This window comes from Lissotriton helveticus, chromosome 10, assembly GCF_964261635.1.
Source record: "Lissotriton helveticus chromosome 10, aLisHel1.1, whole genome shotgun sequence".
Taxonomy (NCBI): domain Eukaryota; kingdom Metazoa; phylum Chordata; class Amphibia; order Caudata; family Salamandridae; genus Lissotriton; species Lissotriton helveticus.
In genome coordinates this window covers 447,431,512-447,456,465 of record NC_136071.1, presented here as the reverse complement: position 1 = coordinate 447,456,465, position 24,954 = coordinate 447,431,512, and the positions used below count along the sequence as shown (strand labels likewise).

At 40.9% G+C, this 24,954-nt stretch overlaps 1 protein-coding gene across 1 annotated transcript in view; it reads right to left on the bottom strand.

Annotated features, from left to right (window-relative positions):
- LOC144784273 (uncharacterized) overlaps window positions 1–24,954 on the bottom strand; it is a 155,871-nt gene that overhangs the window by 49,467 nt on the left and 81,450 nt on the right. The window contains exon 2 of the mRNA XM_078662943.1: window positions 3,036–4,265. Coding sequence (XP_078519069.1) covers window positions 3,036–4,065 — 1,030 coding nt within the window. The 5' untranslated portion in view covers window positions 4,066–4,265. The remainder of the gene's footprint in view (window positions 1–3,035; window positions 4,266–24,954) is intronic.

Below are 24,954 nucleotides of genomic sequence, written 5' to 3'. Positions count from 1 at the left end.
CTCCTTCTGTGGGCAGAAACGAGCAATATGCCAAAAACCTCAGCAATGAAAACTTTGTGGAACAGGGGGGTTTGGAGGTAGGGAGATGTAGGTATGGTTCCAGGGGGCAGGGTTATGGTGTCCGGCTTTCGGTGAGTGTGAAGGGTCTTGGTTGTTTTCGAATGTGTTCCTCCGGGTTGTTTCCGTGAGATCTCTTCTCTGCCTTTTTGTAATTCCTGGGCTCTAAAAAAGGCAGAGGCTATCTCTACTGTGAGATCTGCATGCTGACGACCCCAGCGTTCTATAGGAGGATGTAAGGACGTAAGGAATTGCTCTAGGTACATTTTCTCTAGGATATCATCTTTGGTGGACGTTAAAGGCTTAAGCCACATCCCTTATCCAGAAACAGAGAGCTTTGGGGTTTTCTTGTGGTCACTCTCGGATTTTTCACATTTTGAATCAGTATGTTTCCTTGTCTATACCCATACCTTCCAGGATACACCTTTTTATATCTGGATACGGGGTAATTCCAAGGGGATTGGCTGCCTGATATGCAGAATGGAGATCTCCAGCCAAAAGTGGGCCCAGATACTGTCCCCACTTATCTTCTGGCCACATGGCAGCCCTTGCCATTCTTTCAAAATTAGAGAGAAAAAAGTCTGGGTCCTCTCCTGAGACATACTTCTGGATTACCACTGAGGTTGTGGTGGTAAGACCTCATGGTTGCCCGAGGGCCTCCGCTAATTTACCCATCACAGTTCCTTGTGTTTGGCCCTGTTCCGTGAGGGTTTAGTGAAGGTTTTCTCGTTCCGCTTCTGCTACCTCCAGGAACCTTTGCATGATCTTGATCAGCCTTTCTTGTCCTTTCGCCATTTTGTGTATAACAGCCTCCATTTCCCCCAAACCCACTTTTGACACCACCTGTCGGAGGGATGGGTGGAAACAGAAGCAAGGAGGCTGTATGGGTGTAATAATGGGGTTTTTATTACAACAAAGTCTCTCAACTTTCTACCACCAATGGGTTCTTTTGATTAGAAACAAAACGGTCCTTAATGCAGGTAGGTCTTCTTTCGGTTTTCTTCTAGGTGCCGTAGCATGCTTGATGGATTCCCGAGAGGTGCCTCACGGAAGTGGAACATCAAAAGAAAACAAATGGAGCAGTAAGTATAGTTGTTTCATGTGTGGTGTAAGATGATTCCACCACACCCCAATAAAGGGCCTGATTGAATGGGTTGTGAAGAGGTAGTATTAGAAAAAAAAAACTAAAGAAACCAACACAATATCTATATCCCTCAGAGAAAGGGTTTAAGGGGATCTGTTGCCTGCCCGCCAACCAGTTTTACAACCCTTTTTTCTCCCGAGCCGCGTACCGACCTCCTGCCAAATCTTCTAACACACAGCAATAGCAGGGTGAGACATCCCAACCCTCAACAGCTTAATCTTGTAATCTGGCTCCTGTGTTCTTAGTATTTGGATAACTCAGTCTACCTGAGGAATGTATGACTACATTGAAAGAAGCAAGAAGATCTATAACAAGAGCATGCTATGCAGCTAAATGGAAATGCTTTGTACGTTACTGTTATTTACACCACAATAACCCTTCTTCGCCAACAGAACAGCAACTAATATGCTTTCTGTTACATTTACGAAAGTCACACTTAGCGTACACCTCGATTCGACTACGCTGAGCAGCTATTACAGCATATTTACAAAATAGGAAACACCAATCACTTTTCTGTATTCCTGTAATTGAAGACTTCATGGAAGGATTCAAAAGGATAATTTCACCAAATACACCACCAGTACCAGCATGGAATTTAAACATTGTCCTAACAGAGATTATGGGACCACCATTTGAGCTACTACAGAATTGTAAAATTCATTTCTTAAAATGGAAAGTAGCTTTCCTAGTAGCAATAACATCCTTAAAGGTCAGTGAAATACATGCTCTCACAATTGAATAGCCTTATTTTCAAGTCTTCACAGGCAAAGTGTATTACGTACTAACCCAACATTTTTACCAAAGGTTATTTCACCATTTAATTTGTACCAGACCATGGAATTGCCAGTTTACTTTCCAAAACCACAAACTGTTGCAGAACGTTTCTTAGATATGTCAGATGTTAATAGGGCACTTATGTAGTATGTGGAACGTCTCCTTTGCTAATCCATCAAATGGAAATGCTATATCCAAAGCTGGTATAGCAAGGTGGATTGTTAAATGCATTCAAATATGTTATGCAAAAGTAAAAAGTGCCAAGAGCTCATTCAACAAGGAAAAAAGGAGCAACTGTGTTTTTTTCAAAGAAATATCCCTCTCAATGATATTTGCAAAGCAGCAACATGGATAAACCCACACACTTATACAAAACATTATTGTATGGATGTTCAATCAAGACAACACGATCTAGTTGGAAAGACCGTCCTTCAAACGTTATTTGAAACAACTACACCATCCCATGCCTATAGCCACCACATGCAGAGGTACTGCTTTACAGTCTATGCTTAGCGTGTGTATCTGCAGCCAAAACATGCTGCAAATGGATTATGTGATTTACCCTGTAAGCATCTATTTGTAGCGTGTAGTGCTACAGATTCACATCCACCCGCCAGTCTCCCCGGTAGTTATTAGATGGTGACAAAGTAGCATGTCTAACACAGAACGCTTAATAAGCAGAGTATCTCCTCACTCCTTTCATGGCAAAAACAAAACTTTCTGAGGAACAAAGGCTTCGACATGCGCAATGCCTCGAGGGGGAGGAGAATCGACACACAACGCAGATCATAAAGCTTCCTCGAGAAAAACAACTTGCAAAGTTCGGGCCCAACACTAGATGGCAGGAGTATACATAGCATGTGAATCTGCAGCACTACACACTACAAATAGATGCTTCCTGTGTAAATAACATAATCCTTATTCAACACAGAGTGGTTTGTGTGGAATGGTTGTAATGTGGACATTATCTCAACAACCATCCTGAAAATCCTAAACAGAAAAAACACTCCATATAACGTATTTACAGGTAATACAAGAAAACAGTTAGCTTGGGTCTTACTTTTCTTTGGGTTCGGCTGCAGCTGTATCCCTGGGCCAGGTGCCATAGGAGCGGAGGCTTTTCCAAACTGCTGGCCATTCTCGCAAAGGGAAGTCACGCTGACAATTTTGATGTCATCCTTATTGTCTGACATTTCGTGGTTCACTGCTCCTCCAGATGGCAGAGTGGTGGGCCGGGAGCCCTGTTGGCCTTCAGTGCCTTGTTGACGTAAAAGGCCCTGCTGTGCATCATTACATGGTGGCCTACTGATGCTCTGGTGACCATCAGAGCCATGCTGACGTGCAACACTGTGTTGTCCATCACTCCCTTGCTGCCGTCCAGTCCCCTGTTGCCCATCAAAGCTTGGCTGTCGTGCGATGCCCTGATACGCATTAGGTCCTTGCTGTCTTCCTATACTTTGTTGTCCATCAATGCTTTGCTTTTTCCCAGCTGTTTGCTGTCCTTCGTGACTTTGATGCCACCCAACACACTGCTGGGCTTCAGGAACCTGTCGACCAAGCCCCTGCTGCACTTCAGAGACGTGTTGTCTTCCAAGACCCTGCTGTCCTTCACAGACAAGCTGACGCCCGGGAACCTGCTGCCCTTCAGGGACATGCTGTCTTCCAAGGACCTGCTGATTGTCTGTACCTTGCTGACGCATGAGGACCTGCTGACCTTCAGGTCCATGTTGCCGTACCAGTCCCTGCCCCTGCTGGTTGTCTGGGCTCTGCTGCCTTCCAAGGCCTTGTTGCCCTGCAGCTGTGGAGGCCGCAAGGTCCTTCCGCTTGCTCTGCTCTGACCCACCGTCATTCAGCAGGTTCCAGAGCTGCTCGTCCTCCCACGGGTTCCTACTACCTCTCCCCTGCTGGGGGTCAGTAGTACTCCCAGGCTGTTCTGGTTCCACATTCTTACGTTTTAAGAATAAATAGACCGCCTGTGGGGTCACACGGATGTTGTCAAGTTCTAAGACTTTTTTGATCTTGCGAAAGCTCAAGCCAGCCTTGCGCAGCTCCACAATACGTTTTTTGGCATGCTCATCAAGACGACCCATTGCAACTTCAGCACACCTTTAGTGTTTGACAGAAAAGACAATAGGTTCTGTTGCTGTCTTACTCATGCACCTCTACGTTTCCCGAGCCTCTCAAATCCAAGCTTAAAGTAGGTTCTGCCTCAGCAGCAAGGAGCAGTGCCTCCTACATCTATGTGTCATTGTGATCTGCAGGAAGGTGTGCTTCTTCTCTCAGAGGAACCCTGATGAAGATAAAAGTAAATACCATCAGCATTGAAATACACAAAGCATTGAGTTACCCTCTCGGCATACACCCCCTCCTTCTGAGAGTCATAAGCACCAACTTAGTTCACAGTTAAAGGTACTATAGTAAGCAGCCATTTTACAACAGGGTACATGTTTCTCCCATTTATCCCCATCCCCTTGCAAACACATATATAATATCTCCATTTGTAGGAAAAGGACATAAGGAATCTTAGGAAGATGTGGATGGCCCTATGAAGTCATTATAGTTAAATGCAGATTTGAGATCACTAAACCTTTTGGCAACATAAGCGTTACTAGAAGATCTTTCCAGTTAGAAATCCATCTTTAACACTGGAAAATCGTCTTGACTTATTGTACACAATCTCTTTTGCGACAGCGTTCGCCTCATGTGTTGTCATGTGGGCTTAGTTACAGGGAGGTACGGGCCTATGGGAAAGGTTGCTAATTAGTATAATGTTTTTTTTGTTGATAATCGAATTTATTGTTTTACAACGTATAGAACAGATCAGCATAAGCACGGAAGACAATAGATCTTGGAATTAAAGCATCCCACGATTTTGTACCCCATAAAATATACACAGGCAAAAGTAGTGAAGCAAATCATTCCAAATCCTCCACAGTACCCAACCACTTCCCCCACACCCTTCTGTATTTTTTGGGACACCCTCTCGCCACGTAAAGGGCTTTCTCCTGGGTCGCGCACCAGTCCACCCCCTTCGCCACCTCACAAGGGCAGGCGGGTCAGGACATTTCCATGCCGCTGCTATATCACGCTTGGCCACAATCATAGCTATATTAAAATGTGTCTTGTCACTCCAGGACCCATCTAGCCCGTCTGCGATTCCCAATCGGGGATGATGTGGGTCATGGGAAACCCCCCATCCCAGGACCTTCGTGAGCTCCTCTTCAATGGCTCCCCAAAATCACGCCAGGCGGGGACAGGACCAAACCACATGGAAAAAATCAGCCGGGGCATGATTATATCTCGCACATGACGCGTCTGGGCGCAAGCCCGCTCGGTGTAGGCGCAGGGGAGTGAGGTATGCGCATGTAAGTAGTAGAGTTGGAGCAGCTTGAGTTTGGCGGAGGCGGTGACAGACCTGGGTGCCATAAGGGCGTCACGCCAATCCACCTCGTCGAGGGGGCCTACCCATTCCACCCATTGGTCCCTCAACTTATCCAGGGAGGTGGGGGTGTTTTTGACTATGGTGCGGCATATGCGGGAAATGCCCCCCTTGCCTAGATCCCCCAGAATTGTCTGCGCTTCTGTAGGGCTATATTCGGGGAACCTTGTGTCATCCGTGATGTGCCTTTGGAGGACGTGCCGCAGCTGCAGATACTTATAGAATTGGGAAGAATGTAAGGAGTAACAAGTTTGAAGATCCTGGAAGGAAAGCATATGGCCTTTAGCCCATACATCCTCTAGGTGTGAAATGCCAATGAGGTCCCATGATTTAAACCCCTGCAGCCCACTAAATTCTCGTAGCCAAGCCCCATGCCAGGGGGTGTACATTGGGTCAGCTTACCCGTCCAGCCGTTGTGGCGCAATAAGGCCTGCCAGGCCAATAACACGGAGCGTGTGATCCAGCGGGCAATAGAAAATATATCATAAACTACGCTACCCAAATTCATAACCTATAAACAAAATTCTAAACTAACTATGGACCCATTTATAAACCTGATATATTTTGGGCCTACTGAATCAGGTGGTCAGAATAAATCTATATACACATTATCTACAAACTATATACATATTTATACATTTGCAGAAAGAATATTGTCATTAGAATAAAACCCAACCATTTAAATGACCACCATAGGCGACGTGATCTAGCTAATAGTAACCTACACTTCTGAATAACCAAGACCAGCTTGTTTGTCAAAAGTAAGATTTTATTTTCTAAGTTATGGTATATGAGTTGAAAGTTTTATAAATGAAATTTATTAGCATTAAAGCAATCATGATTGTAATGAAATATGAGAAAAATACAATTTAAGCAAGTGAATCAAATTCAAAGTAAATATATAAAGTTTAGCATTTCTAAAACCTAATTCCTTAACTAAGCTAAATAGATAGAAATTAAAGTAAAGTTCTTTGAGGATTCTTACGTGCTCCACGCAAAGTCCAGTAGCACATCACCCTCATCGGAAAGTCAGAAAGCAGCAGCCAGCCCAACCCTAAGGGCATGACTTTTTATACCTTTCTACGCTAACTAACTACGCAAAGGAAAGTTTTCAGAAATCTTCGACGTCCCATTGGCTGAGAGTGACAAGTGACATGTCACCCGTTTCTCAAAAAGTTCCATGAAATCATGTCTCATAAAGACCATTGTCTCTTCCACGTGAAGCCAGAAGCTTCCTGCGTTTGCAACTTTGTATTAAGTCATCCTCGCAGCTTCCATAGACTTTCATTACACTTCCGCGGATGCCAAGTTAAGGACTGACAAAATGTTCACTTTCGACCTTGGCCATGTCCGACAGAATGATGTCAGCTCATCAGTTTTTGCTTTGTGAATGCAGCTTCAATAAACGTTTTAATTCAGAATGGGCGTCTCGTGACTTTCTGCAGAATTATATGTCAGCTCTTTTTCTGCGGTTCAAATGACTAGGCCCAAAAGCAGGCAACTTATGTTTTCTAGTATAAAACAAACACAAGAAAAGTATTAATGTAAGAAATAAAGTAGATTCTGTATCCACCCCATGGTTTACTAATTAATTAACCCACCCGATTAATCAAAATGTTACCTAGCCATTGCAAACAATTAAAGCAGCGTTTATATTTACCAGTCTCCGTTTTTCCATGAGACCCATATGCACCTAGAATAGTAGAAATGACATCACACAGACAAGGAAAAGCAAAACAAGCACATGCTTCTTTTAAGTTTGCAGCAATTAGTAATGACAAAAACGAAAACAATAAATTATTTTATTATTTTGCACGAACAAAAAGATGCAACATTTATGCACGTTTAAGAGCACACATGTTAGTCCCCCCACGTGTAAAGTTTAATCTAAGTTGTATTAGCACGACATATCACATATCATTAATAATTTTATTCATGTTATGGAAATGTGACTTTGCGAGTTTAAACAAAATTTTGTTTTCTATCTCGCTCCATCAACTCCCTCATCTGGTGATTAACAAATCACCACACCAGCACTCAAAATTTTGGTAAATTAAATTTATAAGAAATCGATTCAAATTCATTTGTATCAGTAAACCTAAAAGTCTGTTTCAGCATAATCTTTGCAATTAACATGACGCTCTCTATGTAACTCCTGTAATTCGATCTCCCTTTCTTCTTCTTTTCTGAGTTTATAGATTCTTTTCTTTTCTCTCAACTGTTTCTTTCTTTTATGTAACAAACAACCTAATTTGGTCAAAATAAAAATGAATACTATTATAATCAAAGGTGCCAGAATCTTGCCAAGAATTGAACTTCCGATATTATGAAACCAGTTTTTAATTGCTTGAAACCTTTTTGAAAGTTTCCCTGTAAAATCTTCTTCTTCTAAAGGAATTATCTCTGAATGCATTTGTGTAATATTCTTAATATACATTTCAATATTCTTACTTTCATCAGGTATATATGTACAGCAATGTTGGACATGTAAAATGCCACAGACTCCTCCCTCTTTTGCTAGGAGTATGTCTAAAGCAAGACGATCTTGAATTACCATGGATCTAATTGCAATAACTTCAACATTCACTAATTGAAACCCATCAGCAGTGTCAGTTGATAATCTATCAACTATAGTGGACAATTTTCTGATTCTCCCTGCATTTAGGGTTATACCAACAAAAGGTATTACAGCTTGAAAAATATCTCCCAGAACTTCAGTAAAAGTTTCTCTTTTAGCTCTATTTACATAATTATGAATTTTAAACAATCCTTCTGAATCTCTGTCAACATGAAACACTTTAGGAAAAACAATTCCCACATAACAAGTTCCATACCAATGGTCTGGAAGGTTGTAGTAGGCTTTGTCACCACAAACAAAATAAATCCCAGGAAAGATAGGATCTTTCCCACCTTTAAATCCCCAACCTCCCATAATCTGATAAGTATCTTCACAGTTACTTGCACCTACAAAATAATTATCAAAAAGTGTATTATCTCTTCTAATGCAAAGCTTTCCACTAACTGGTTTGTCTATGTGAATTGCAATATTTTCAAGCATTTTGCCATTTAATTTCTCATCCTCTTTTTGCCAGAAGGCTGACTTAGTCTGCTTGACTAATTCATTTCTCTTATAAATTGCTCTTCTCTCCTCAACCATATTCAAAAATTTCTTTCCTTCAGCACTTAATTTACATGTTAGATTATTCTTGTAAGCATACTCGTAAGTGAGTTCGTTAGTAACAAGGAAATATTCTCTCATTTGTTTTGCTTTCTTATGCTTATTTAAAGCATTATCAATCTTAACATTAGCAAAAATTTCATCATAATTTGAATAGTAATATTCTAAACGACCAGTTTGATAAAATAAACTAGTTAATACACTACATGTTACAGCATAAGTGAGAGGAAGCATATTATATGTTACTCCCTCAGAAACAGAAGCAGGTAATTTAACACAGACATAGCAGTCTTTTGCATCCATTACCTTTACATATTCACTCAATAGCTTTGTGAATGTATTACTTGAAAAATCACCTATTGATTTATCTTGATGAATGTTAGGCTGATGATCAATAACTTTTGCAGATGTACTATGTTTAGTTTGGCTAACCAGAGCTTTGTTTGTTATGTTAACTTTGTGTAATTCTCTATTCATTTCTAAAGGGATAATCACAGCTAGTACCAACCAGAGCAGAACTAAAATGAGCAGACACACCAGAGTCATCTTACAGCATCTTTTAAAAACAGAACATCTTGAAGTGTTCTCCTTAACATAAGGCATTTTTAGGTTAGTTTTAGCCTCAAAAATAAAAATAAATTTTAAAATTTATATACACCCCCCTTTTAAAATATATTTTTCTTTTATAACCCTAAACAAGATTTCTTCGACCTAATGTCATACATAAGTTTTCTTCAACTAAACAGTCTTTCTTCGACCTTGTGTCAACTAACAAGATTTCTTCAGCCTTTTGCCAATTTAATAATTCTGTACTTCAATCATTGTCACTAATTTCTTGGATTTCGTTTTCTTCTTCACTACTATCATATATGTCAATAACAGGTGGAATTACTAAGTAAGTCCACTCAGGAGACTTGTATTTCTGGTTTGGTCTAATTATTCTCTTCCCTTTTCTCGATATCACTTCAATTTTTCTTCCAACTCCAACTTCTTTTCCTGGACTCTTTTGACTACTTATTTCTTCAACTTGTTCTATTGGCTTTTTGATCAATCTGACTCTCAATCTTCCACCAGGCCAGTAGTCTGCTTTTCTCACGTACTTCTTCTTTGGTTCAGAATTATTTGATTCTGACTTCCAAGTCCTTTTCTTTCTCTTTTCACTTTCACCTTCCACGTCACTTTCTTCAGTTTCGTAGTCTGAAATTTCAATTGACTCAGGAACTTCTCTATTCAGCAATTTCACTCCTTCAGGAACTTCACTTTGTCTTCCATCACTGGTACTCGGTAATTCGTTCTCCTCCTCTTCCTCAATTACCTCTAACTTCCCAGATTTCGGATTTTTGTTCCTTACTTCAGAGTTTGTTCTCTGCCTTTCGATACTCTCCTGGTCTGAAACTTCTTTTGGTTCAGCTTCTTTGTCTTCAATAGAAACAACTGAATCCTCAGTTATCTTTCCTTTTAACAGATTCTCTTCACCTTCAGAATCTATTTCAATTATTTCTAAGTCTTTTCTTGTCAGATTTCCATTCACTGGCACAGTTTCCAGATGTCGACTTTCTTGTCGATCTTCAGAATCTGGAATTACTTCACCTTCTGTTTCGCCTTCTGCTTCAGAATCAGAATCATCTGTTGTATCACTTTCAACGTCAGAACTCTCAGGAGTTGGTACTGGAATAGTATGACTAGGATGAATCCAGCGTTTCAATCCTCTGCACTTTACAGCATTAGTAGTGACCAAGATTATCTGCCTAGGTTTCTGCCATCTAGGAGTTAGACAATTCCTTCTCCGATGTACTTTCGTTCTGACCCAATCGCCAGGTCTCAGATCATGAGTCAAAACTTTTTCATTTGATTGAGCTTCAGTTCCCACCTGATTAGACACAGAAGTTACCATATCAGATAACCTTTTACAGTAATCCAAAATTGCACTGTCATTTATGCTCAACAGTTTACCTACAGGTACAAAAACTTGCCTCATAACTCTTCCCATTAAAATTTCATGAGGACTCAAACCTGTCTTTTTATCTGGTGTACTTCTTAAAGACATCAAAACAAGTGGAAGAGCATCTGTCCACTTAACACCTGTCTCAAGACACATTTTTCCAATTCTATTTTTGATTGTTCCATTTATTTGTTCAACTACACCTGATGCCTCTGGTCTGTATGCACAGTGTATTTTCTGCTCAATGGTCAAAGCTTCACAAATTAACTTCATCAGTTTGTTATCAAAATGGCTTCCTCCATCACTCTCAATAGTGACTGGAAAACCGTACCTTGGGATGATTTCTCTTAGCATTAATTTTGCTACTGTAATTGAATCACAATGTCGTGTAGGGAAAGCCTCTACCCATCTTGAGAATAAGCATACAATTACAAGTACATATTTCAAACAGTTGTGTAAGGGCATTTCAATGAAATCTATTTGTAATCTGGTAAAGGGACCACCCTCTCGACCAATTATTCCTGTCCCCACCACTGATTTTCTGTTTGGATTCATTTGTTGGCATGACAAACACCTTTGACAAAAAGATTCAGCAATGGTTCTAAATTTGGTATTGAACCATGTTTCTCTGAAAAGTCTGACCATAGAATCTCTTCCTAGATGTGCAGGACCATGATATAATCTGGCCATGTCAGCAATCAAGCAATTTGGTAAGACTACTCTGCCATCTTTGTAAACCCACACTCCATCTTCTTCACGTGGTCTACAATCTGATCTTAACCATAGGTCTTTTTCTTCATCATCTGCTTCGTTTTGTAAATCTCTAATCTCATGCCATGTTTCTACAACAGTTGTTAGCATTAATGAATTTGAATCAGTTTCTTTACTCCTCTCCCGATTGTATGAATAATTTTTCCTTGCGCAGTACTTTGCTGTTTCATCTGCGAAGGCATTTCCCTTGGAAATATAATCAGTTCCTCTAGTGTGCGCTGCACATTTGACAATTGCAATTTCTTTTGGCAATTGTATTGCTTCAATTAATCTTCTAATGAAAACTGCATTTTTAATTGGTGATCCTGTTGATGTCATGTATCCTCTCTGTGACCAGAGTTGTCCATAATCATGCACAACTCCGTACCCATACTGACTATCAGTAATGATGGTAACTCTTATATCCTTTGATATTTCACATGCACGAATTAAAGCAATCAATTCAGCCACTTGTGCTGAACGAACTCCTTCAAGACATGATGCTTCTTCAACATCTACAACTGTACAAACTGAGTATGAAGCTTTCAAGACACCTCCTTCGGATCTTAAGCATGAGCCATCTACAAAGTAGACAAAATCCGATTCAGACAAAGGTCTGTCTTTGATGTCTTTCCTTGGTTTAGTGCAGAATTCCATGACATCTAAACATTCATGTTCTGTCTCAATGTCATCAACAATTTCAGAATCAGGCAGTAATGTAGAAGGATTCAGATTCAAACATCTTGAAATCGAAACATTATCTGCTCCCAGTATGATTTTCTCATACTTTGTCAATCTGCTACTTGTTAAATGTTGGGTCTTACCTCTTGTCAGTAATATTTCAACTGAATGAGGCACAAAAACTTTTACAGGAAATCCCATAATGATTCCTTCACTTTGTTCAAGGCTGATACTTGTAGCTGCAACTGCTTTCAAACAACCTGGTAATGCTTTTGCAATTGGATCAAGAACTGCAGAGAAGTATGCAATAGGTTTCTTTAAATTTCCATGTCTCTGTATTAATACAGATAATGCACATCCTTCTCTCTCACTGCAATACAGTTCAAAATCTTTCTCATAATTTGGCATGCCTAAAGCAGGAGCTTGGCATAAGCTCTTTTTCAGGTTCTCAAAAGATTCCATCTCAGCATCATTGAGAATAATTGGATCTTTTACATCTGATTTGGTCAGTCTCTGTAGTGGTTTTGCAATTACTGAAAATCCACTTATCCATTGTCGACAGTAACCTACCATTCCCAGGAACATTCTGACCTGTCTTTGTGTTCTTGGTGGTAACATTGCTTGAATCATTTTTATTCTCTCTATTGTTACTTGTCTTTTTCCTTTTGCAATTCTGTGACCAAGATATTTTACTTCTTGTTTGCAAAATTGTAGTTTTGCTGGGGACACTTTATGTCCTTCTTCTGCAAGGCGATTTAACAGAATTATTGTGTCTGTTACACAACTTTCTCTTGTCTTTGCAGCTATTAACAAATCATCAATATACTGCACCAACGTAGACCTACCTGGTAAGTCTAAATCTTCTAATGATCTTTTTAACAATTTATTAAAGATTGAAGGACTTTCTGTATAGCCCTGAGGGATTCTTGTCCATCCAAGGGTCTTACCTTGGAATCTGAAAGCAAAGATTTCATAACTGTCTGGATGTAATGGAACAGTAAAGAATGCATTGCAAAGGTCAATGACTGTGTACCATTCAGCATCATGTGGAATCTGAAATAGAATTACTGCTGGATTTGGAACCACAGGACAACATGGAACGACAATTTGATTAACCTTTCTCAAATCTTGTACGATCCTAAATGTTCCGTTAGACTTTTTAACTCCCATAATTGGTGAATTACAAGAGCTACTCTTCATTTCCTTTAATACACCTTGCTTGATTAATTTTTCAATTATAGGTGTAATACCTTCAATTGTTTCTGTTTTCATTTTATATTGTGGAGTGTTTGGAAATTCTATTCCCTGTTTCAATGCAATTTTTACAGGATCTACGTTTTTCATTAGACCCATTTCATTCCCAGTAAAATCCCATATTTCAGATTTCACTGTTTCTTTTAGCTCTTTAGGTAAATCTTTTTCTTCAAATGCAGGAAACAATTTTGTTTCTTCTGCTTCCATCATCATCATTGTCATCCTGTATAAACCATCTTCCTCCATTGTTTGTAACTCAACTCCATCAGGAGAACAATATATTCTGCAATTCATTTTACATAGGATGTCTCTGCCTAATAGATTTACTGGACTACTATTACAAACCACAAATCTGTGTTTGTCTCTGTAATTTCCAATTTCAACTGGTACTGGATCAGTTAAATCTGTTTTAATTTGCTGATTACTTACTCCGACAACTTGGATGGTATCCCCAGAGAGAGGTAGGTTTTCAATTTCCACTGATCTAACAGTAGAACGGGTAGCACCAGTGTCCACTAGAAAAGTGATGTCTACATCATTAACTTTCCCGTTTACATAAGGACCAGACTGGTCAACCTCAAGAGTGGCTCCAACAACACACTCTTCCTCCTCTCTCGGGCACCGTCAGCAATAATCATCAGAATCACTATCTTGACTTTCTGCTAATAAAAATTGTTGTGAAGCATTTTGCATTTGAACCCTTTGCTGCTTTTGCTGTTTTTGTGGTTTTATTACCTGTTCACTTCCCTGAAATCCCACGTTTGGATTATATTTTTGAACTCCCCCACAATTCGGAAAAGGTGGTTGTGGCAATTGGTCTTGACGATTATTCACCTGTTGTTGTTGCTGTTGTTGTAACTGTCGCTGAATATTAAATTTGTTTAACCCCTGTTGCATCTGTAGCTGTTGCTGTAGGTTAACACCATTCTGCATCTGTGGATTCAATAAGGGATTCTTTAAGTTTTTAGGAGGATGAGGACACTCGTCCCTCCAATGTCCAATTTCGCCACAATTAAAACAAGGTAATCTTTGTTTCAGCTCTTCTATCTTTGGGCTAAATTTCTTTGGGAAATTATTACCTTTAAACTTTCCTTGTATCTGGTTTGTATTTCCAGTTTGAACAAAATTAGTGTTCTTATTTCCCATGCTGGCGATCTGTTGCTCAGCCACCTTTACCTGAGCCCACATGGCTTTCTCCTTCAGCTTCTTCTGTCTTACTTCTATTTCATCGCTACAATATTTTGCTTTTCTTAGAATATCATCTACAGATAGTGATTGCCATCCGACAATACTAGTTCTGATCATTTCTCCAATTTCAGGTTTTAGTCCATAAACAAATCTATAGATAAAATGACTCATGTCTTTTTCATCTAATTTTTCATAACCACTATATTGTTTAAAGATTAACAATAGTCTTTCATAAAAAGAATGAACTGATTCTTTTGGTTCCTGTTCTGTTCTTTCTATTTTAACCCAATCGACTTCTTTGGGTGGAATTTTGTTTTTCATCCAAACAATTACTTTCTCATAGAAATCCATTACAAGTGGATTTGGGGCGCCTGTTTCTTTGATTCGTTCAGGTTCTGTTTTTGGCCAACTAATAGATATTTTACATTCTGTCCAAAGATCAGATGGAACTACAATGTCAAAAAATCCATCTAAATCAATCCACAGTACTTTTGACACTTTGATAAATCTATCAACTTGCCTGTACCACTCGACTGGTTTTTCCCTCAATTTTGGAAAGTCATTTGTAAATAACAGAATGTCCTGTCTCGACCAAGGGACATGAACATATCCTCCACCTGCAACTTCTCTCATTGGAAATTGTTTTGACAATTTATCCAATCTTTCATCTTCCTTCTTTTTCGTCCATTTTACTCTCCATTTATTCAGTTCTCCTAGCTTTTTGATATAGACAATCAAATCTTTAATGTGAACTATTCTTCCCATTGAGTTCAAACTCTCAATGTCACTTTCTGAAAAGTCTAATCTGTAATGTTTTGCAAAATTCTTTTGTTTACTCACATCGATTTCAAGTTCTGCAGCTAGATCCTCTAATTGATCATATTTATTTTTCGTTTTCCACTGAATGCTTTTGCAAATGAACAGTAGTTCATCATCTCGATAGTAATTTAAACTATCTGGACCAATTGTTCCAATTATTAATTCTTCGATATTCGCTTTTAATTTGGCCACATCAAGTTTTGGTGTGGTTACCCTGACTTCAGGACTCCCTATATCTGATACAGCACCCATTGGTGTTTTTGGAGATAAATCCTCATTAAAAGTTAAATCAGGCATTCTTGATTTAGAAGTGTTTATTTCAGATAAATCTGAATAAAATTTTTCAGCAGCCTTTTGAATTTCTGTATTTAAAGGAATAGTTAATCCAGTTTTGTTTGTTTCTCTTGGTTCAAATACGGGCTGAACAGGACCAATTGTTACTGGAACTGTGACAGCTTCCATGCCTTTTGTCATTCTTTTAATTAATTCTTCCTTTGATCTTATATATTCATTGTAATCAACATCTTCAACATTTCTTGTCTCTCTTACATAATCTTTTGGAGGTTCCCTTGCTCTTGGAGTCATTGTAAAATGTCTACCTTCATTTCGAGCATTCTCGAATTCTGATCTTCTAGGAGTTTCAGTGATTTCACAATTATTTGGATAAAGTTTAGGAGCTTCACTAATTGGAGGTGCACTCGGTGAAGTTTCAGTAGAAACCACCGGAGTAGACCATGATCTAGGAGGTCTCAAAGGCTGATTAGGCTGTTTCTTTCTAGCAGTTGTATATATTTCTTCCATAACTGCATCCTCAGATTCACTTTCCATAGATTTCCCTGTAGGAGAACCCATTACCATTTCATGAATTAAATACAATCCTTCACTCATGTTTCCCTGTCTCCACATTCGCAATCTATCTTCATGAGTTTCTCTTTTCCAAGATGGATTTTTAGAAGGTCTTTTAATTCCACTAGCTTCTCTTTGTAACTGATACATCTCGTCTTCCCACTCAACTAAAGCTTCAAATTGAGTTGGTCTCGGTTTTGGAACAAGAGCATTCATTTTCTCTCGTAAATTTCTTAAGACTCTTACATTAAATGAACCATCATCAGGCCAAGCTAAAACACCGTCGTTTTTAGTATAGCGTTTCCAACTGTCGAACCATAAGACAGTATGATATCCGTATTCACCTTCCATGTACGCTGCAGGTGTTTTATACTTATGAAGTAATTTACCACCTCGCGTTTCGATTTTCTTGTCAGGTGAAAATAAATTTTTGAATTTCTGAAATAATGTTGTCTTTTTCTCAACATGTTTAAAATGATAACTCATTTTTAAAAGTTAAATTTAATTCACAAAATCGTTCGTAAAATATTTCCGGGATGTTCCGTACAACAACCAATCCGTGCGCGAAACACACCAACAAGCCAATGACAGTTGAGCTACGTCACTTTTCTGCTCAACCAATAAATTTGGAGATTTTCCGAAGGACCAATCAGCTCACAGGCCGTTAGAGACTTAAGAGCCAATCAGAATACAGCTTGTGACGTAGGTCACCCAATCCCAGCGCGGCTCTGTGACGTACACAGCAGCTGCGGTTTCTCGCTTCTCACTCCTGGCGCTTACCCCTCCTTCACAAAATCTTTTCACAGCGCCATTTTAAGGACTCTTTTCAGTGTAAATTAATTCTTAACGATGACTATAAAGACAACATCTGTTCGTTTCACTATTTAGGATAGTTTACATACATTCAAGTATCCACACTTCGGAATAGACGGCGCTATTCACACTAAGGATAATATTCAATTGTCAGTAGAGTAACCTTACCCCACCCTTCTAACACGTATAATTATGAACTCGCTTTGCTCTGAACCCACCGCGAAGTGAAAGTTCTAAGAGTTCCACTTGAACATAAAATACAATTCAAACTCGCACTTTTACACGGAAAATTCCCTAATTTCAAACACACATGAAATCCGTACAGGACTCTCACCTGTTTATAGAAATCATGCACCGTTAGCAAAATAACGACGTTATCCGTACAGGGCTCTCACCTGTTTATAGATATGAAACATGTACCCGTACAGGACTCTAACCTGTTTATAGATAATCATGCACCGACGTTAATTTTACCCTTCATTCAAGCTCGGATATAACTAATACTCTCATCACAGTGAGTTTTATGGAAGGCGCTTTGTCCCTATTCTCATGCTGTTTTGATTTCTTAGAAAATCCTCACTATACAAGATTCAGATCTAGCCCTAAAACTGTGCTGCTCGGCGACAACACTATGGTACACGGCGATACCTCTTGTGATACTCGGCGATATCACTACAAACGGAACAGATGGCTTGCGTGACTAATTTCTCGCCACACAATCTATACCGGTATAGCTTACAGATAGGCACGAAAAACGAACTTAACAAGTGTTAAAACATCGATCCTATTTCCATACCATAACGTAACCCCTAGCAACCAACATATTACCTTGGTTACCTCTTAGCAACCATCAATTTCTGCTACCAGAGAATTGATCCAGCGGGCAATAGAAAATATATCATAAACTACGCTACCCAAATTCATAACCTATAAACAAAATTCTAAACTAACTATGGACCCATTTATAAACCTGATATATTTTGGGCCTACTGAATCAGGTGGTCAGAATAAATCTATATACACATTATCTACAAACTATATACATATTTATACATTTGCAGAAAGAATATTGTCATTAGAATAAAACCCAACCATTTAAATGACCACCATAGGCGACGTGATCTAGCTAATAGTAACCTACACTTCTGAATAACCAAGACCAGCTTGTTTGTCAAAAGTAAGATTTTATTTTCTAAGTTATGGTATATGAGTTGAAAGTTTTATAAATGAAATTTATTAGCATTAAAGCAATCATGATTGTAATGAAATATGAGAAAAATACAATTTAAGCAAGTGAATCAAATTCAAAGTAAATATATAAAGTTTAGCATTTCTAAAACCTAATTCCTTAACTAAGCTAAATAGATAGAAATTAAAGTAAAGTTCTTTGAGGATTCTTACGTGCTCCACGCAAAGTCCAGTAGCACATCACCCTCATCGGAAAGTCAGAAAGCAGCAGCCAGCCCAACCCTAAGGGCATGACTTTTTATACCTTTCTACGCTAACTAACTACGCAAAGGAAAGTTTTCAGAAATCTTCGACGTCCCATTGGCTGAGAGTGACAAGTGACATGTCACCCGTTTCTCAAAAAGTTCCATGAAATCATGTCTCATAAAGACCATTGTCTCTTCCACGTGAAGCCAGAAGCTTCCTGCGTTTGCAACTTTGTATTAAGTCATCCTCGCAGCTTCCATAGACTTTCATTACACTTCCGCGGATGCCAAGTTAAGGACTGACAAAATGTTCACTTTCGACCTTGGCCATGTCCGACAGAATGATGTCAGCTCATCAGTTTTTGCTTTGTGAATGCAGCTTCAATAAACGTTTTAATTCAGAATGGGCGTCTCGTGACTTTCTGCAGAATTATATGTCAGCTCTTTTTCTGCGGTTCAAATGACTAGGCCCAAAAGCAGGCAACTTATGTTTTCTAGTATAAAACAAACACAAGAAAAGTATTAATGTAAGAAATAAAGTAGATTCTGTATCCACCCCATGGTTTACTAATTAATTAACCCACCCGATTAATCAAAATGTTACCTAGCCATTGCAAACAATTAAAGCAGCGTTTATATTTACCAGTCTCCGTTTTTCCATGAGACCCATATGCACCTAGAATAGTAGAAATGACATCACACAGACAAGGAAAAGCAAAACAAGCACATGCTTCTTTTAAGTTTGCAGCAATTAGTAATGACAAAAACGAAAACAATAAATTATTTTATTATTTTGCACGAACAAAAAGATGCAACATTTATGCACGTTTAAGAGCACACATGTTAGTCCCCCCACGTGTAAAGTTTAATCTAAGTTGTATTAGCACGACATATCACATATCATTAATAATTTTATTCATGTTATGGAAATGTGACTTTGCGAGTTTAAACAAAATTTTGTTTTCTATCTCGCTCCATCAGTGTCACGTCAGGTAGTTGGGATGGAATGGGCCCCGTACATCATTGCTTGGATTTTAGGTAGTCCCAGCTCACTCAGCTCAAGCCAGTAGTCCGGGTCAGACTAGCCCCCATTGAACCAGTCGTGGACCACCAGGAAACGCACAGCCAAGAAGTAAAGATATATGTGCGTCATCCCCATTTCCCCGTCGAAGGAGGAGATCCGGCATGCAGACAGAGCCAGGCGTGCCCTCCCCCCAGTCCAGAGAAACTGGTTAGCTAGACTGTCCAGGTCCCGGAACGAGGTCCTGGGAAAGCAGAAGGGGTTATTTTGAAGGATGTAAAGACATCTGGGGAGGATCATCATTTTAAACAGAGCAACCCTCCCCAGGGGGTTAAGGGGTAGCATCTTCCATTTATGGAGATCCTCCTTGGCCTTTTTAACCAATGGGGCGACATTGAGGGACCTGCCCAATTCGGGAAGAAGGGTGATCCATACCCTTAAGTATTTAAAGGATTGTCGCAAAAGCAGTATGGTGGATTGCCAATCGTAGCAATCCCTAAAGAGGTGCAGTGGAACCGAAACAGATTTCCCGGGGTTCAGTCAAAGCCCAGAGGCCTGCCCGAAGGACTGGAAGATCTGGAGGCAGAATGGCCCCGAGGAGGCCGGTTCAGCGAGGAAAATCAGGACATCATCCACATAGAGTGCAATCTTGTCCGTTTCCGCATTGGGCTACTCCCAGCCACGAATTCGGTCCTCAGCCCGCACCAGGGAAGCCAAGGGCTTCATCGCCAGGGCGAATAGCAAGGGCGAGAGGGGACATCCCTGTCTAGCACCCCTGCTAATGGGGAAGGCATATGACAGTACCCCATTGAACAACACACGCGCTCGCGGGTGGGCGTAAAGGACCTGAACCAGAGCCCTAAATTGAGGCCCAAACCCCATCTCGACCAGCACGTCCTGCAAATATGTCAATCCACCGAATCAAATGCCTTTACAAAATCTATGGACAGGAGAGCCAAGTATGGGGTAAGCAAGTGCCTGAGGGCTAGAGCCAGCTGCAGCCTCCGGAGGCAGTGACGTGTCCCACGTTGAGGCATGAAGCCACATTGGTCTGGATGGACCAGGAAGGTTAAGTAGGGCTTCAAGCGCTGAGCCAAAATGGCGGCATACAGGTTAACTTCCGTATTGAGGAGGGAGATGGGACGAAAATCCGTGTATTGACGGAAGGGAGGCTGGGATTTCGCGAGGACCACGATGGTGACGATATCCGTCTCTGGCGGAAAGGAACCTCTCTCCACCGCTTCCTGAAATAGGTCAGCCAGACGGGGAACTAGAATTTTGCGATATGTCGCGTAATATTTCTGGGGAAGGCCGTCTGGGCCCGGGTTCTTGCCCGAGGAGGTAAGGGAGATCACTTCTTCGATCTCCTTCCGAGAAATGGGGCGTTAAACATCCTTCTGGGCAGTCATCTCAGCCGAGGGAGACGTATCCCACCTCGCTCAAGGAGATCAGGGAGCGATAGTTCAGGGGTATGTGCTGCGTACAAACACTAATAGTAGGCGGCGAAGGTGTTGGCCATCACCACAGGGGTGCGGTGCACCATTCCAGCCTCGTCTACCACCTCTGGGATAATGCGGTTCGCCCTGGGGTACGTAGCTAGCCTGTGCAAGATCGTACAATTTTTGTCTCCCCAGCCATAGATTCTCGCTACCGACGACCTTCATAGGAGCTTAGCAGCGTCCAGGGATAATTGTCTAATTTCTTCCCAAAGGTGAGCAAGCTGTTGGGCCTGGGCGGCGTCATCAGACAGAGATAGTAGTTGTTCCGAACGAAGCGCCTGTGCCTCCCTCGAAGAGATTCCTCGCAATTGTGCCTGCCTCTGGTTCCTGAGCTGTTCCTTCGCAACACCCCGGATGGTTGCCTTTCCTGCCTCCCATAGGGTACCCGGAGAGGCTACTGAGCCTTCGTTGGTAAGGAAGTAGTGCTTGAGTTCCATCTCCACCACCTTTTTGAATTCCTTGTCTTGAAGGAACCATGCGTTCATTCTCCATGTTTGGTTGGCCGAAGGGGGGGAGCCCCGGTGCTAAGAGACACTGGAGAGTGGTCGGAAATACCTCTAGGCAGGATGCGAATGTCTATAATCTCGGAGCATTCAGTTGCGGGGACAAAGATCGCATCTATGCACGCCTGTGTATGGTGGGCCGCAGAGGTGTGTGTGAATTACATGGTGTGGGGGTGCCATGTGCGCCATGTATCACAGAGGCCCAGTGACTCGGACCAGTTCTTGAGCTGTTTCGCTTGCGCCGTTTGAGAGGCGGAGGGAGGACATGTTATGTCAAGGGCCAGTGAGGAAACTGCATTAAAGTCGGCTCCAACAACTGTGATGCCCAGAGGCATAGTGCTCACCAAGGCAGCAGGATGTGCAGGTGTGGGCGAGAGCATCGTGGGGGCATAGATGGACATAAGATTGAGGGGGGAGCCAGCCAATGAGCCACAAACTGACACAAACGGCCCTTGAGGATCGTGAGTCACCTGGGAGAGGAAAAAGGGCAGAGTGCGTCTCAAGAGGATAGCCACCCCATGGGATCTCCTGGAGAAACCGGAGTGCCATACTCTAATGTATCCGTAGCGAGCCTAGAAGGGACAACAATTTCCTAGGAGGTGCGTTTCTTGAAGCATGAGGATATCTATGTGGAGGCGTTGTGCATACCACAGAACCGCCGTGCGTTTATGTCGGTCCAGGAGACCACTGACATTCCACGACAGCACGTGGAGAGATGCCCTAGGTGTAGTACTAGCAGTCAGGACAGGGGGTACCTATTCTAGGGTGTGCAGTCTTGCAGGGGTGCGTGAACGCGTGTGGGAGCCCGCTAATGTATGGGTAGTCACTTGCAATAAGGACATATCCAGCTCTTGCAGAGGAAGCATGTGCCATTCCGTGGGTGCTGAAACAAAAAGGAAAACAAACAATAACATAGGGAGAAAAACCTTTCCAAACCTCCCCCTCAGCACCACCCCCCACCCTACACTTCGGGAACAGAAGCATCTGTCGACCCCCTATGTTAACAGTATAAAATTACAACGCTCGTATTGGGTGCGTGGAGGACCCAGTATTGTTTTAAGAGAGGATGTCTAGAATGAATTAAAAGGACGAGTTCTGCATTTTGCAGAGCGCCGTTTCACTGATTTATAACACTGTACAGTGTCATTAAAAGTCCCAGTCTCTTAGCTACATCTGCTCCCTGAGATATCTTCTATTGCAAGTAGCCAACATACGTAGTGCGCTCAGAAGTGGGTCTAAACAGCTCTGGGCTGTTCTCAGGGCCACTTGAATTATGCAATGCTGCCGCAACAGGGTTTTCCACATAATTAGGGATTTGCTGCATTTGCCACATATGCCATAATTTGCTGCATAATCTGTAGATTTTAGCAAGCAAAATGTTTGTAGCTCAAACAGACCAAGTTACTATAATCGCAGCGACCTGTGATGACATGCAGTGGAAGACCCCCAAGCAAAGCTTGACTAGCCATACTTCAGTTGTTTATAACTGTATTTGGATGTTAAACTGGTACTGATAAGATGAAACCTTTGCCCAGACAGTTTTAACGTGAACAAATTACAAACTTATGAAGTAGTACTTCTCACAAAATATGTGGCCATTTCTTGCCAGTCAAATGAAGGCCCAGCATACACGCATAAATCGAAGGGGATGCAGCTCCTAACAGGAGAAAAAGCGGTCGGAGAAACCCGAGGCATCAGATTCCACAGGAGTAAGAGCCCTCAAACACCTAAATGTGTGCCATGCTTCATCATCGGGCACCTCCTCGTTGGACCGGCGCTGCAATGTCCAATGGGCCCCTCAACGGGGCTCTTTGCCAGAGTTCCTTTGTTTTTGCCGATGTGAAGAGTGAGGTGTTATGTTGAGTGCGATAAGATGAGTAGATTGGTGTAATGAAAGGTTAAAGTCAACTAAGGGATACCCAAAAGGCACTTTAATAAGGGAGTTCCGTTGTTATTGTTAAAAGCAATGAATGGCTAGAAATGAAGACAATGGTCCACATTAGCTCTATAAGTGGTAATTTAATTAAATGAAGGTATACATGTTTTTTGCCTATTTAATGTCAAACTGATCACAGCAATTCATCAGGACCGATGTCCTAATCTACTCTAGGTTGGGTTGGTAGAGGGTGCAAAAAGTTTAAATCATACCCAACAGCAATCTCAAGTGTATGTAGTATACCTTCAGGGTTAAAAACCGACCTAACAAGATAAAGTAAACAATAGATCAACACATTAACATTCAATGGCATGTTGTGCAATTAGAACAGTGCATGCAAAGGTCATCTCCGCCCTGGTAGTTCAGGTGTGGACTGACCACACAATGGATTTTTACAAAAGAAGAAAATAACCACACAGACAAGGACATCCTCCATCCATATATTTATATATCCACTCATTCTTCAATGCAGATTTATATATATATATATATATATATATATATATATAATACATATTTAAATAACAAACCAAACCACATTCATTGGATGATGTCATCAGTGATGTCATCAGTGATGTCATTTAAGATGTCACTGACCATGTCATGAATGATGTAATATGTGACATCATCAGCAGTGGATTGCGGGCTCGCGACTTACAGTTAGTAGAACTAACTATAACGGAGGAATTTCAATGGTTTTGTACGAGTGAAATGTCCAGCTAACTATAACACTATAACACCCTTGAAACCTATGTTTTTTTCAGTGAATGTCTTTTTTTTTTAAACATCTTTATTCAGATTTTTTAACCAAGTTACACCCCCCCTTTTAAGACCAGAAACCATATACTGTTACAGCCATAGGTATAGACATAGTACCATAAGTTTGTTCATATTATTAAACAGCAGTTCTTAATGCTCTACACGAATCTTCAATTATTTCCAGAAGTCAATAGAAAAGAAAAAAAAAACTGTGATAAATCCTATATGTGGTTTTGAATCCAACTTAAGAGAGGTTCCCAGATTATCATACCTCTTCTTCGTTTATTATACCCTTTGTTTTTATAAATGGCCGCCTCAAGGCTACATGTCGCAAGCAGCCTAGCCCTCCATTGTAGAAATGACGGTGGATTCGGGTCTAGCCATGATGAAGCTATACACAGCCGAAGGACTGCCATTGCCCCAAAGATCAGCCCTTGTACGTATTTTGGCCGAATGCTGCTTGCTACACCCAACATAACCTCTTCTGTTGTAATATTTTTTTTAAACATTTTTATTTGCATTTTTGTATTCAAAACTCAACAATACAGTCGTGAAAAGCGCAGCACATACACTTCTACTCCCCCCCCACCTCAGAGCCCCAAGGTTGAGTCTCAGTACATAGCATCTCAGTACATAGCATCAGGAACACAATTCCCACCCTCCTCCGAGTGATGTTCGTAACATTTCTCATTGTCGATATTGCTATCCTCTTTACAGTAGTGGGTCAATCCCACCCCCAGGATCCCACCCCTCACAATCCCCAATCCAACCCATGGTAGTGTCTCCATTTGGACCATACTTTTCGGAATTTTTTCGAGCACCCCCTTGCTTTATAAGTTACTCTTTCGGCCGCCATATATAAGTCCAGACCCCTCCTCCATTCCTCTATTCCAGGCATTTCCGCAGATCCCCAATACT